The sequence below is a fragment of the Carcharhinus amblyrhynchos genome, unplaced genomic scaffold (assembly GCF_965287045.1).
Source record: "Carcharhinus amblyrhynchos unplaced genomic scaffold, sCarAmb.v2.hapA chromosome_104, whole genome shotgun sequence".
NCBI lineage: Eukaryota > Metazoa > Chordata > Chondrichthyes > Carcharhiniformes > Carcharhinidae > Carcharhinus > Carcharhinus amblyrhynchos.
The window spans coordinates 474,265-488,239 of NW_027649844.1; the positions used below are offsets into that span (position 1 = coordinate 474,265).

At 47.0% G+C, this 13,975-nt stretch overlaps 1 protein-coding gene across 1 annotated transcript in view; it reads left to right on the plus strand.

The window, feature by feature from the left end:
- Nucleotides 1–4,894: 4,894 nt before the first annotated feature.
- The window catches only part of LOC145338594 (uncharacterized), a 43,503-nt gene continuing 34,422 nt past the window's right edge, over nt 4,895–13,975 (plus strand). The window contains exons 1-2 of the mRNA XM_080182956.1: nt 4,895–5,208; nt 5,682–5,731. Of these exons, the coding sequence (XP_080039082.1) occupies nt 5,105–5,208; nt 5,682–5,731 (154 nt within the window). The 5' untranslated portion in view covers nt 4,895–5,104. The remainder of the gene's footprint in view (nt 5,209–5,681; nt 5,732–13,975) is intronic.

The window sequence follows — 13,975 nt, forward strand, 5'->3', positions numbered from 1 at the left end:
GTCTCCTCATCTCGATTCCCTCCCCCCATCCTTTCTAGTTTAAAGCCCCCCCTCCCCCCCACCCCCCCCAGTAGCCTTAGCCAGTCTCCCCACCAAGATATTGGTCCCCCTGGGATTCAAGTGCCACCAGTCTTTACTGTACAGGTCACACCCGCCCCTAAAGAGGTCCCAATGATCCAGGAACCCGAAATCCCTGCCCCCCCCCCGCTCCAGTCCCTCAGCCACGCACTCACCCTCCACCTCATTCCATTCCTGCTCTCACTCTCCCGCGGCGCAGGCAGCGATCCCGAGATTACTCCCTTCGCTTCCCTCTTCCTCATCCGCCTACCCAGTTCCCTATAGTCCCTTTTCCCCACTGCCTCCCTCTCCCTGCCTCCGTCAGCAGTACCTATATGAACCATAACCTCCAGTTCCTCACCCCCCCCTCCCCACCCCCCCACCCCTTTCAGGATGTCTGGGACACGCCCAGAGACATCCCGGATCCCAGCTCCAGGGAGACAAACCACCATCTGTGACTCCCATCTGCGTCCGCAAAAACTCCTGTCTGAACCCCTCACTATGGAGTCCCCTATTAGTACTGCCTTGCTGCTCTCTTTCTTAGTTTTTTGAAGTACTGGCTCAGCTCCAGAGAGCTGGCCACTGCTTCCTCCTCCAGGTGAGCTGTCTCCCCAAATGGTACTCAGGCAGGAGTACTTATTTTGAAGGTGGACATCCACCGGCGTGCTCTCCATCACCTGAGGTTTCCCCTTCCTAATAGTTACCCACGTGCCTTCTTCCCGTTGCCCCGGTGTGACCACTTGCCGATTGCTCCTATCAATTATCTCCTCATTCTCTCTAATGAGACGAATGTCCTCGAGCTGCATTTCCAGTTCCTTTACCAGGTCCCGCAGGGACTGCAGCTCCACACACCGAGCACAGGTATGGATGTCTGGGAGACCAGGAGCCTCCAGGACCTCCCACATATTGCATCGGCAACAACATACTGGCCTCACACTCATACTTGCCCTTTATAGAAACCCAGAGGAAAAAAAAGTAATAAAAACTTATAACTTACCTTTGCCTCACCCTTATCTCTTTGGCCCTGTGAGCCAAAGCCCTTACAGCTCACACACAAAAAACAAAAACAAACTTACCTGCTCTCACTCAGAGCCCCTCTCTCTCTCTCTTTTTGAGGTTAGAGGAGGGAGGGAGGGTTGGGATACTCTACCTGTGTAGAGTATTGGGATTCCTCACCACTCCAATTTATAGTAAGGTTAAAAAAAAACTCTACCCAAGTGTCTTTGCAACACCTTCCGGTTTCTGGTACAAAATTTAAAAAAAAACCCAGTAAAGTTAGTTTTAAAAATCGCTCTACTCACCCACAAGCTCTCCTCTCGCAGGTCGCTGCCTCTCTTCAGTGCTCCCAAGGAGCAATGAGTGTCACTCTCTTTTTATTTCAGGTTAGAGGAGGGGGTAGGATGGGATACTCTACACGTGTAGAGTATCGGGTTTCTTCACCTTTCCGATTTATGGGGGTCCAGAGGGAAAAACAAAACTACTTCCCTATGACCACTTACAGTATCCGGTTTAAAGTTAAAATAAAAGCTAGAGACGTTAGTTTAAAAAGAAACACAGTAACTTACTCACAAGCTCTCCTCTCACCAGTCTCTCCCTGTCTGATGTGCTCCCAAGGAACAATGGTTTCTTAGCCCTTCTCCTCAAACTGTGACACCTTTTCCAGGAATCCCCCAAAATGGGGAATATTCTTCCTGAATCTACTCTGTTCAACCCTGTTAGAGTTTTGTAATTTGTTATGAGGCTGCCCCTCAAGTTCTCCAAACTCCAGTGAATGCAATCCTCATCGACTCAGTCTCTCCTCGTATGACATTATTCCACATTCGCCAGCGCAGAACTGTTGTGGGTCCATCGCCATCGATGGGGAACTCGACACCATTCTGAGGCTGGTTGCGGTGTGTCCGAAGATGACCGATCAGGGCTAATTCGGGTACGGAATGTCCTGGCACACATCGGACAGACTTGTGTAGACACTGTAGATGTTGCGCTGGTCGGCTCTGTACTTGCGCAGCTCGCGCTTAAGCTGTGTCTCAGCAAATACACCTCGCATCGTGAGCTTGACGGCCCTTTGTGGATGAGGCAGCGCCAGGTTTTGTGCCAACGTTTCCCAGGTGGTTGTGTCAACGTCAAGTGACTTCAGGGAGGCTTTGAGTGAGTGCCTTTGAAAGGTTTCTTCTGCCCTCCATGCGGGCGTTTTCCAGCAGAGAGTTCCCCAACAAGGAGCTGCTTGGGTCTGACGTACGGGTGACATGACCTGTCCCCCGGGTCTGTGCTCTCATCAGCAGTGTGTGTGGGCTGATGGTGGACTTGCTCCAGAGAGAACTTCAGTGTCTGGTACTTTGTCTTGCCATCGGATATTCTGCAAAGACAAGTCACGTGGAAATGATCGAGCTGTCTTGTGTGCCTTCGATACACAGTCCACGTTTCACAGGCATACAGGAGGGTAGCGAGTACCGCGGTGCTGTAGACCTTCAGTTTTGTTGCTGGGCTGATTCCTCGATGTTCCCATACAGTGGAGCGCAGTCGACCGAAAGCAGAACTTGCCTTAATTCCACAGTTAACAGTGCAGAACAGAAACCATGTTCACCTCCCCAGGGAGGGATTTCAGAGACGATACACTGAGGAAGCTACCCCTACAATCTGGGGTATTGAAATCATGCCAGGGACCTCACTATGTTGCGTGCTGTGGACATATAAACAACCCACCTGCTCTTTCCCTTTGCTGATATTTATTTGCATGTGTTGCTAAACGTGAACTGATTCTGATCAACAGCAGCCAGCTCGGAGCTGAACAGCTCAATGTTCTTAGTATGTGTTTAACCCCTGACACACACACACACACACACACACACACACACACACACACACAGACACACACACACACACACACACACATAGACAGAGTCAGAAACACACACACACAGACAAACACACACAGGAACACACACACACAGAGCCAGAAACACACACACACAAAAACCCACCCACACACACACACACATAGACAGAGTCAGAAACACACACACACAAAAACCCCCACACACACAGAGTCAGAAACACACACACAAAAACCCACACACACATAGACAGAGTCAGAAACACACACACACACAAAAAAACCCCCACACACACATTGACAGAGTCAGAAACACAAACACACAAAAAACCACACACAAACACACACACACCGCATACACACATACAGACCACGGACACACACACATATACAGACACACACACACACACACACACAAACTCGATATTCTGATCCACTTTTCCCCTCATTTCCCCCGGTGCCTTTAGCCCCAAGAACTATTTGTAATTCCTTTTTGAAAACACGCAAAGTTTTGCCCTCAACTACACTCTCCAGCACCGAAACCACACCTTCACCACCTTTCTGGGTAAAGAACCTTCTCCTCACTTTAGCCCAGGAAGTTTTGTCCATTTATCCTCAGAGTAAGACCCCTGAGTTTGCAGAGGCTGGACATTTTCAAGGCCATGGACTGCTTCAGTAGCTGAGGAGTGACAAGCGGAGCTAAATATTGTCCAAACATCAGCGAGCATCCCCACTCCTGACCTTGGGCTGGAAGGTAGTCATCGGTGAGGCAGCTGAAGGTGGATGGGCCTCGGACACTATCCTGAGGAACTCCTGCACTCATGTCCTGGGGTGAGTGATGAAGGGGAATAAAATAGAACATAGAACACTACAGCACAAACAGGCCCTTCGGCCCACGAGTTGCGCCGATCACATCAACACCTACCAACCTACAGACCTATCTATAACCCTCAATCTCATTAAACCCCATATACTCATCCAGAAGTCTTTTAAAAGGCCCCAGCGAGTTCGCCTCCACCACCACTGACGGCAGCCGATTCCATTCACTCACCACCCTCTGAGTGAAAAACTTACCCCTAACATCACTTCTGAACTTCCCTCCTTGCACCTTAAATCTGTGTCCTCTCGTAGCAACCATTTCAACCCGGGGAAATAGCCTCTGAGAATCCACCCTATCTATTCCTCTCAACATTTTGTAAACTTCTATCAGGTCGCCTCTCAACCTTCGTCTCTCCAGGGAAAAGAGTCCCAGCTCCCTCAACCTAACTTCATAAGGCATGCCTCCCAGTCCAGGCAACATCCTTGTAAATCTCCTCTGCACCCTCTCAATAGCTTCTACATCTTTCCTATAGTGAGGCGACCAGAACTGCGCACAATACTCTAAATGAGGCCTGACAAGGGTCTTATAAAGTTGCAGCATTACCTCCCGACTCCTAAACTCAATCCCTCGATTAATGAAGGCCAGTACACCATACACCTTCTTGACCACCTCCTCCACCTGCGAGGCCGATTTAAGAGCCCTGTGGACCCGGACCCCAAGATCCTTCTGCTCTTCAACACTACTCAGACTTCTGCCCTTAATAGTGTACTCGTTCATCCCGTTGGTTCTGCCAAAATGGACGACTACCCGTTTACCCGCGTTGAAGTCCATCTGCCACTTCTCCGCCCAGTCCTGCATCCTATCTATGTCCTGCTGCAACTTTTGCCATCCTTCCAGACCATCCACAACACCACCGACCTTCGTGTCATCAGCGAACTTACTTACCCATCCCTCCACTTCCTCATCCAGGTCATTTATGAAAATGACAAACAACAAGGGTCCCAGAACAGATCCTTGAGGCACTCCGCTGGTGACTGACCTCCATTCAGAAAAAGCCCCATCCACAACCACTCTCTGCCTTCTGCAGGCAAGCCAATTCTGGATCCACAAGGCCAAAGGCCCTTGGATCCCATGCCCTCTCACCTTCTCAAGAAGGTGCAAACATTTTCTCCTGAGCACTGAGTGTCTGTTCAAACAGAACAGCAATTCTCCAACACTGACACAACACAGACCAGAACAAACTCAGCCCAGAGTACATTCACTCAAGTTGTTGAAACTGAGTGGATTATGGCGTATGGAACATAATGTCCCCATTGGTAATATTCCAGCCAAGCAGCAATACTGACAGGTCTCACGTCACGAACACCTAATGGGAGGGTGTGGTTTACCAGGCAATGACAACTCTCAAAACAGATAGTACCTGTCCATTGAAGAGGAAGGAGTTGGACGGAACTCACTGTCTCTCTCACACAGCGAGACACTGCCTCAGGACGGTCCGGTAAGCAAGTGGGTTTAACATGGACTTTTATAACAAGCTGAATTCCCTGTTAGTGTCAGGGGGGGTTTACAATATTGGAACCTGGGTAGGATCGCCCTCAGTGCTGGCTTGAATAGCCCTTTTGTTTCCTGCATTGTAGATATTGTTTGATATTATATATCCAACCGAGACTGGGATTGAACAGATAAACAGGGAAGGATTGAAATCAAGGGATCTCTGTTTATCGGTTACATTGAAGAGTGTTGATCGCAATATTTCTCCATCCAACAGTGAAAGTGAGATGGTGAACTCACTGTCTTTCGGGGTAACGGGTAGGGCAGGAGGTGGCGTCAATTTCTGTCCGTGGGGATTCAGTGAGGGAAACATGTCCAGCTGACCCCCTTTACTGGTTGATTCGCTCTCCGAGATTTTGTGTTGGAACGGTCTCTCCCCCTCCCCTTACTCCAATCCTAACTCTGAGTTCTCCCTTCTAGAACATCGCCCAGCGAGATGAGGGCTCTGCTGCTGCTTCTGAGTTACCTGAGTGAGTTGTGCTTACGAGACACAAAATGTTCATTCTTTCTCTCTGAAGATCGCATGCTTTATCTGTTTTTATTTTAACAGAAGAATTGGGAATGCCTCACTAGAAATGTGTTCAGAAAAAATAATAATCTATCGACAGGGGGATGGAAGGAAAGACTTTGATGGGTGATAGGAATTTTGAAGTATAATTTAAAAGGATTATAAAATTATAGAGTCGTATACAGGGAAGAAGGGGCCATTCGGCCCATCCAGTCTGTGCCAACATGTCACAAAAACATGTCCTCCGAACCATTTACCAGCAGTTGGCCCAATGCTTGGAATATTATGACATTCCAAGGGGACATCCAGGTTCTCTCTGACCCCCTAGTTCTTAACTCCCCCACCGTTGGGAACATTCTTTCTGATCTAACCCTCTTATCATTTTATAACTTTCGATGAGGTTTCCCTTTTCTAACCTCCTGGAGAACCCCCCCCCACCCGCAGTGAGACGAGGGCTCTACTGATGTTTCTGGGTTACCTGAGTGAGTCTTGCTTATGATGTACAATGTTCAATCTTTCTACCTGAAGACTGTCTGTATTTTGGGGATGCCTCAAAGGAAGCTTTCAGAGAGAAAAAAAATCTATTGACAGGGAAGGGAAGGAGAGGCTTCGATGGGTGATTAGAATTTTGAAGTAGAATTTTAAAAGTTTATAGAATTATAAAATCGTACTGGGAAGAAGAATCCCTCCAGACCAACATGGACATGTGAGGAACACTTTCCCTCCCACGTTCCAGGTGATTATCCAGGTAATCTCTGACCCCGAGTTCTGGATTCCCCACTACTGGGAACGTTCTTTCTTAGTCTACCTTATCTAACTCTCTTATAATCTTATACATTTCTATCAGATCCCCTCTCACTCTTCTAAACTCCAGTGAATATAATCCTAACCGACTCAGCCTCTCCTCATATGACAGACCTGCCATCCCAGGAATCAGCCTGGTAAACCCTCGCTGCGCTCCCCTCTATAGCAAGGACATCCTTCCTCAGATAAGGAGACCAAATCCACACACAATACTCCAGGGGTGGCCTCACCAACGCCCTATACACATTGCAGGGGATGTTCTGATGGTTATGAGTGCAGACAGATAAGGGCCAGTCCAACAAACAGGACAAAAGTGGAGAGGGAAATGAATGTGTCAAAGTCTGCAGCCTGTACAAGAATAACCAACCTGAATAGTGCAATATTCAAGCAGGAAATAAAATACCAATACCTCAGCATTTATATAGCCTGTAACAGAGGGCGAAATGGGATTGGAAAGGTTGAGAAATGGGATTGGAAAGGTTGAGAAATGGCCTGTTGACATAAATTGCAGAATTTAGGAGTATCTTCCATTTCTGAACATCATTCGTTGCTACACTTTTGTTCGTATTTACTGATTATCTGGATTTAACGTCTTTATGTGTGAATAATATCAAGATTCATATCATTGAATAACATTTATTGTCATCACTCTTGTACTTTGCTTTCATAGTAAGAGATTAGTGTAATTGTTCTATCGTTGAGGGACCCTGAAATCATTGTTCTTGAATTGAATTTGGGCGCTAATAATTCTCCAGTTACATTTGTACATTACTCAGATGTATTTTCCTGTCGTATGTGTTATTTTAATTTAATATTGAAATTCATACATATGTATATTGACATGTTGGTTTAATTTATTTATTCAATTCTCGTTTTTATCATCTCGTTATAATGCAATTAATATTTGATATGTTAAGTGTGTATAAGTGCAGGGTGAGGATGTTCTCGGTTGTATTGGGTGCAGTGTAGAAGAGATAGTTCACAGAATCCAACAGTGCAGAACGAGGACATTCGGCCCATCTTGTCTGCACCCACCACAAACCCACCCATCCCCATAGCCCCGTACATGTAAACTAGCTAGTCCCCTATTTAGCATGACCAATCCATCTAACCCGCCCATCGTAGGGTGTGGGTTCTCCCTTGTTATTGGAAAGAAATTGATAAGCAGGAAAGATGATTCGCGAGGATATTGCGACAACGAGCGGGCCTGAGTTATAGGGAGAGGGTAGCAGGCGACGAATTTATTCGTTGGAAAGTCGGAGAATGAGAGGTGACCCTTATTGCCATGTACAAAATAATGAGGGGCGTCGATAGGATGAACGCACACACTCTTTTCTTCCAAGGATTCGAACCCGGGTCCCCAGAATATTGGGAGATTTTCTGGATTAATAGTCTAGTGTTAACACCATGAGGCTACCACCTCCCCACATGTCAAGAGATTATTGCCTTCTGCATTTATTGCCTTTTGAGCTGACTAAACTTGTATGATTAACATACAATGACATCCCCAACTCACTACACTGTACACTTACAGTACAGTACACTGAAGTACAGTACACTTCAGTCTCTGTCTATTTAAAGGAGGGTTACCAGGCTGATTCTGGAGATGAGGGGGTTGGACTGTGAAGAGAGACTAAATAGACTGTGTCTGTACTTGTTGGAGTTTAGAAGGATGAGGGGGGATCTTATAGAGACGTAGAAGATGATGAAGGGGATGGATAGGGTAGAGGTAGAGAGATTCTTCCCGCTTAGAAAGGATAGCAGGACTAGAGGGCACAGCCTCAAGATAAGGGAGGGGTGGAGGGCAGTTTAGATCGGAGTTGAGGAGGAACTTCTTCACTCAAAGGGTAGTGAGTCTCTGGAATTCTCTGCCCGTTGAAGTGGTGGGGGCTGCCTCGCTAAATATATTTAAGTCACGAGTAGATAGGTTTCTGATAGGCAAGGGAATTAAGGGTTATGGGGAGAAAGCGGGAAAGTGGAACTGATTTACTATCAGATCAGCCATGATCTTATTGAATGGCGGGGCAGGCTCGAAGGGCTAGATGGCCTACTCCTGCTCCTACTTCTTATGTTCTTACAGATAAGTTTTCATTTTATCTGAAGCGCTTGACTTGCTCACTCAGACTAATTCTATCCCTTCACAATATCTCTGCATATATTTGCATTTGATGTCCCCTTTGTCTTCCCTGCCTCAGAATCCTCAATGATCTCCGATGAGTTCATCAAACACGGTTTCCATTTAAATGGTCATTGGATAAACATATGGATGACATTGGAATAGTGTAGGTTAGAAGGGCTTTAGATTGGTTCCACTGGTCGGCACAATATTGAGGGCTGAAGGGCCTGTACTGCGCTGTCATGTTCTGTGTTCTATATCAAGCTTGATCGTTTGAAGATTTTATCTCCGTAGTAATAGGCTTTAGTATTTTCCCACTGGCTAACCAGAGGACACAAGGAATCAGACTCAGGTGAAACAGTTAGTCTTTAATGCTATAGCACCATAGAACATTACAGCACAGAAACAGGCCCTTTGGCCCTTCTTGTCTGTGCTGACCCACTCTTCCGCCTAGTCCCACTGACCTGCACCTGGACCATATCCCTCCCCACCCCTCTCATCCATGTACCTGTCCAAGCTTTTCTTCAATTTTAAAAGTGACTCCGCATTTATCTGTCAGCTCATTCCACACTCCCACCACTCTCTGTGTGAAGAATCCCACCCCCCCCATATTCCCTTTATACTTTTCTCCTTTCACCCTTAACCCATGTCCTCTGGTTTTTTTCTCCCCTAGCCTCAGTAGAAAAAGCCTGCTTGCATTCACTCTATCTACACCCATCGTAATCTTATACACCTCGATCAAATCTCCCCTCATTCTTCTACACTCCAGGGAATAAAGTCCTGCCCTATTCAATCTCTCTCTGTAACTCAGCTTCTCAAATCCCGGCAACAACCTTGTGAACCTTCTCTGCGCTCTTTCAACCTTATTAATATCCTTCCTGTAATAAGGTGACCATTTGATTTCCCAGAGCATTGTGATTGCTTCAAGTCTTTTTATCCCCAGTGTTCCCATTTTTGTTTGATAGTTTTTGGGATTTTGCACTGTACTATTGTATGGAGATCAGTGTGTTTATTCAACAGTGGGCTGACATTTCCATTGTAAATAAGTTGCTGTGAAAACCCCCTCATCGCCAAACTCCAGCACCTGTTCCAGTTAGAACATAGAACATGACAGCGCAGTCCAGACCCTTCGGCCCTCGATGTTGTGCTGACCTGTGTAACCAATCTAAAGCCCATCTGAGCTCCACTATTCCAATATCATCCATATGTTTATCCAATGACCATTTAAGTGCTCTTAAAGTTGGTGAGTCCACAACTGCTGCAGGCAGGGCATTCCACACCCTTACTACCCTCTGAATAAAGAACCTACATCTGACATCTGTTCGATAATTACCACCCCTTAACTTAAAGCTATGTCCCCTCGTGTTAGCCATCATCATCTAAGGAAAAAGGCTCTCACTGTCCACCCTATCTAACCCTCTGATCATCTAGTATGCCTCTATTAGGTCACCTCTTAACCTTCTTCTCTCTAACGAAAACAGCCTCAAGTCCCTCAGCCTTTCCTCATAAGACCTTCCCACCATACCAGGCAACATCCTGGTAAACCTCCTGTGCACCCTTTCCAATGCCTCCACATCCTTCCTATAATGCAGCGACCAGAACTGTACGCAATACTCCAAGTGCGGCCGCACCAGAGTTTTGTACAGTTGTAACACGATCTCACGGTTCCGAAACTCAATCCCTCTACCAATAAAAGCTCACACACCGTACACCTTCTTAACAACCCTATCAACCTGAGTGCCAACGTTCAGGGATCTATGCACACGGACACAGAGATCTCTCTGCTCACCCACGCTCCCAAGTGACTTACCCCAGTACCCTGTATTCCTGTTACTCCTTCTAAAGTGAATCACTTCACACTTTTCCGCATTAAACTCCCTTTGTCACTGAGGGTGATACTGAGGGAGAACATAGCAAGGCCCAAAGCACCCTAACCAGCACGTCTCTCGGACTGTGGGAGAGAACTGGAGCACCTGGAGGAAACCCGTGCAGACACGGTGAGATTGTACAGACTCTGCACAGACCCAAGGCTGGAATCGAATGCTAGTCCCAGGCACTGAGAGGCAGCAGTGTTTGCCATGGTGCCATCAGACAGGGAGAAAAGATATGAACGATATCATCGCCAGTTCCTCTTACAGCATTTCCTTGTATTAACTCCACAATCTTACCCACTATCTGACCAATGCACACTGGTGATATAAGTTACCTGTTTAGATGCTTGCGGAGGGGTTTGCTGCCTATTTAAATGTGTTCCCGACACTCCAAATTCTATCCGATTATCGATAATCCTTCATTGGTTTCGAGAATTCTCCTTCTGTTCTGGCCTATCGCTAATATTGACAATACAGTGTAGCTGTCCCTTTAATTCACTGCTACCCTTCCCTTCTGTAGTTAGTCATGGATGTCAATTCTTGTTTTGGGATTTATCTTTCACAATGGAGTATGTTTTTTATTGGAAGTTATAGTTTATCTGCTTCTATAATGTCCACTGATTCTCTGCAGTTCTACCTTTTACCCTACTTACTGAGTACGGGTCAGCCAACTCAAATAGAACCCCAATAGTGCAGGAGGGGGTCATTCAGCCGATCCAGCTCTCTGAAAGGGAATCTAATCAGGGATTTCACTCTGCACTATCCCAGTTAACCCGTGCAGTTATCAAGGGCATTCACCCAGCCAACACAACATCAGACATTAACGGGCAATTGAGCATGGCCAATCCACCCAACCTGCACATCTTTGAACACTAGGGGCAATTTAGCATGGCCAATCCACCCAACCTGCACACCTTCGGACACTAAGGGACAATTTAGCATGGCCAATCCACCCAACCTGCACATCTTTGGACACTAAGGGGCAATTTAGCATGGCCAATCCACCCAACCTGCACATCTTTGAACACTAGGGGCAATTGAGCATGGCCAATCCACCCAACCTGCACATCTTTGGACACTAAGGGACAATTTAACATGGCCAATCCACCCAACCTGCACACCTTTGGACACTAAGGGACAATTTAGCACGGCCAATCCACCCAACCTGCACATCTTTGGACACTAAGGGACAATTTAGCACGGCCAATCCACCCAACCTGCACATCTTTGGACACTAAGGGACAATTTAGCATGGCCAATCCACCCAACCTGCACATCTTTGGACACTAAGGGACAATTTAGCATGGCCAATCCACCCAACCCACACATCTTGGGACACTAAGGGACTATTTAGCATGGCCAATCGACCCAACACACACATCTTTGGACTCTAAGGGACAATTTAGCATGGCCAATCCACCCAACCCACACATCTCTGGATACTAAGGGACAATTTAGCATGGCCAATCAACCCAACACACACATCTTTGGACACTAAGGGACTATTTAGCATGGCCAATCAACCCAACACACACACTTTTGGACACTAAGGGACAATTTAGCATGGCCAATCCACCTAACCTGCACATCTTTGGACACTAAGGGGCAATTTACCATGTGTAATCCACCCAACCTGCCCATCTGTAGACACTGAGGATATTTTTCTTTGCATGCTCATGCCTCTTAAATATGGTTGAACACTGAAGGACATTTTACCACGGCCAATCCACGCTACCTGAACATTTTCGAACGCATACAGACATTTTCTTTCTGGATATTTCAATTAATCTGCTCATCTATTGACACCGAATTGCAATGTAGCATGTCCGATCCAACAATCCTCCACATGTTTGCACACTACGGGGACAAGATAACATGGCGAATCCACCCAAACTACAAACCTTTGAACAGTAAAGGGCAATTTAGCACGGCAAATCCTCCACAGCTATACACTTTGGGCACTAAAGGCAATTTAGCTTGGCCAAACCACCCAACCTGCACATCTTTAATCTGCAAATCTTTGGATACTGAGGGGCAATTTAGCCTGGCTAATCCACCTAACCCACACATCTATCGACACTAATGGTGAGATTTAGCATGACCTATCCAACTAACCTACACATATTTGAACACTAAATGGCAATTTTTCATGATCAATCCACCCAAGCTGCAAAACATTGGATAATAAAGGGTAGTTTAGCACGGCAAATCCACCATACCAACCCTCGTTGATGCAGACATGACCAATCCAGCTAACCTAAACAGCTTTTGACACTAAGTGGCAAATGGCAATGTTTAAATCACCTTACCTGCACATCGGTGGAGGCTAAGAAACAATTTGCCCATGGCCAATCTGCCTAATGCACATTTCTATGGATGCCAAGGTCCAACTGAGCACGGCCAAACAACGTAACATCCACATCTTTGGACATTAAGTGGCCATTTAGCATGGACAATCCATCCAACCTGCACATCTTTGGGACACTAAGGGACAATTTAGCATCTTTGGACATTTCCTCCAACTACCTCTGCTGCTATGACCCTTTGAGGCAGGGCATTCCAGGTTCCCTCCAACCTGCAAACCCCCTGCACCTTACTATAAATCTCTATCTCCTGGTTATTTACCCCTTTACGAAAGGGGGGAATAAAAAACACTTCCTTCCGATCTACCCAGTCAATGTGCCTCATTATTTTGTACACCTCTATCAAGTCCCCTCCCCCTCAGCCTTCTCTTCCCCAAGTAGAACGAGTCCAGCCTCACCAGCCTCTCTCTCCATATTTGCAATGCTCCAGCCCAGGCAGTGTCCTGGTAAATCTCCTCTGCACCCTCTCGCTGTCCAGTGCAATCACATTCTTCCTATAGTGTGACAATCGGAGATACACACAGCACTCGAGCTGTGTCTGACCAGATCCATTGTAATCTTCCTCCTCTGATATTCCTCACCATCCCTCTCCCTTCAGTCACTCCGTCCCTCTCCCCTCAATCACTCCGCTCCTCTCCACTCAGTCACTCCGTTCCTCTCCCCTCAGTCACTCCGTTCCTCTCCCCTCAGTCACTCCGTCCCTCTCCCCTCAATCACTCCGTCCCTCCCCCCGTCAGTCCGTTCCTCTCCCCTCAATCATTCCATCCCTCTCCCTTCAGTCACTCCAACCCTCTCCCCTCAGTCACTCCGTCCCTCTCCCCTCAGTCACTCCGTCCGTCTCCCCTAAATCACTCCATCCCTCTACCCTCAGTCACTCTGTTCCTCTCCCCTCAGTCACTCTGTCCCTCTCCCCTCAGTCACTCTGTCCCTCTACCCCTCAATCACTCCGTTCCTCACCCCTCAGTCACTCTGTCCCTATCTCCTCAATCACTCCGTTCCTCTCCCCTCAATCACTCCGTTCCTCTCCCCCTCAGTCACCCCGTCCTTCTCCC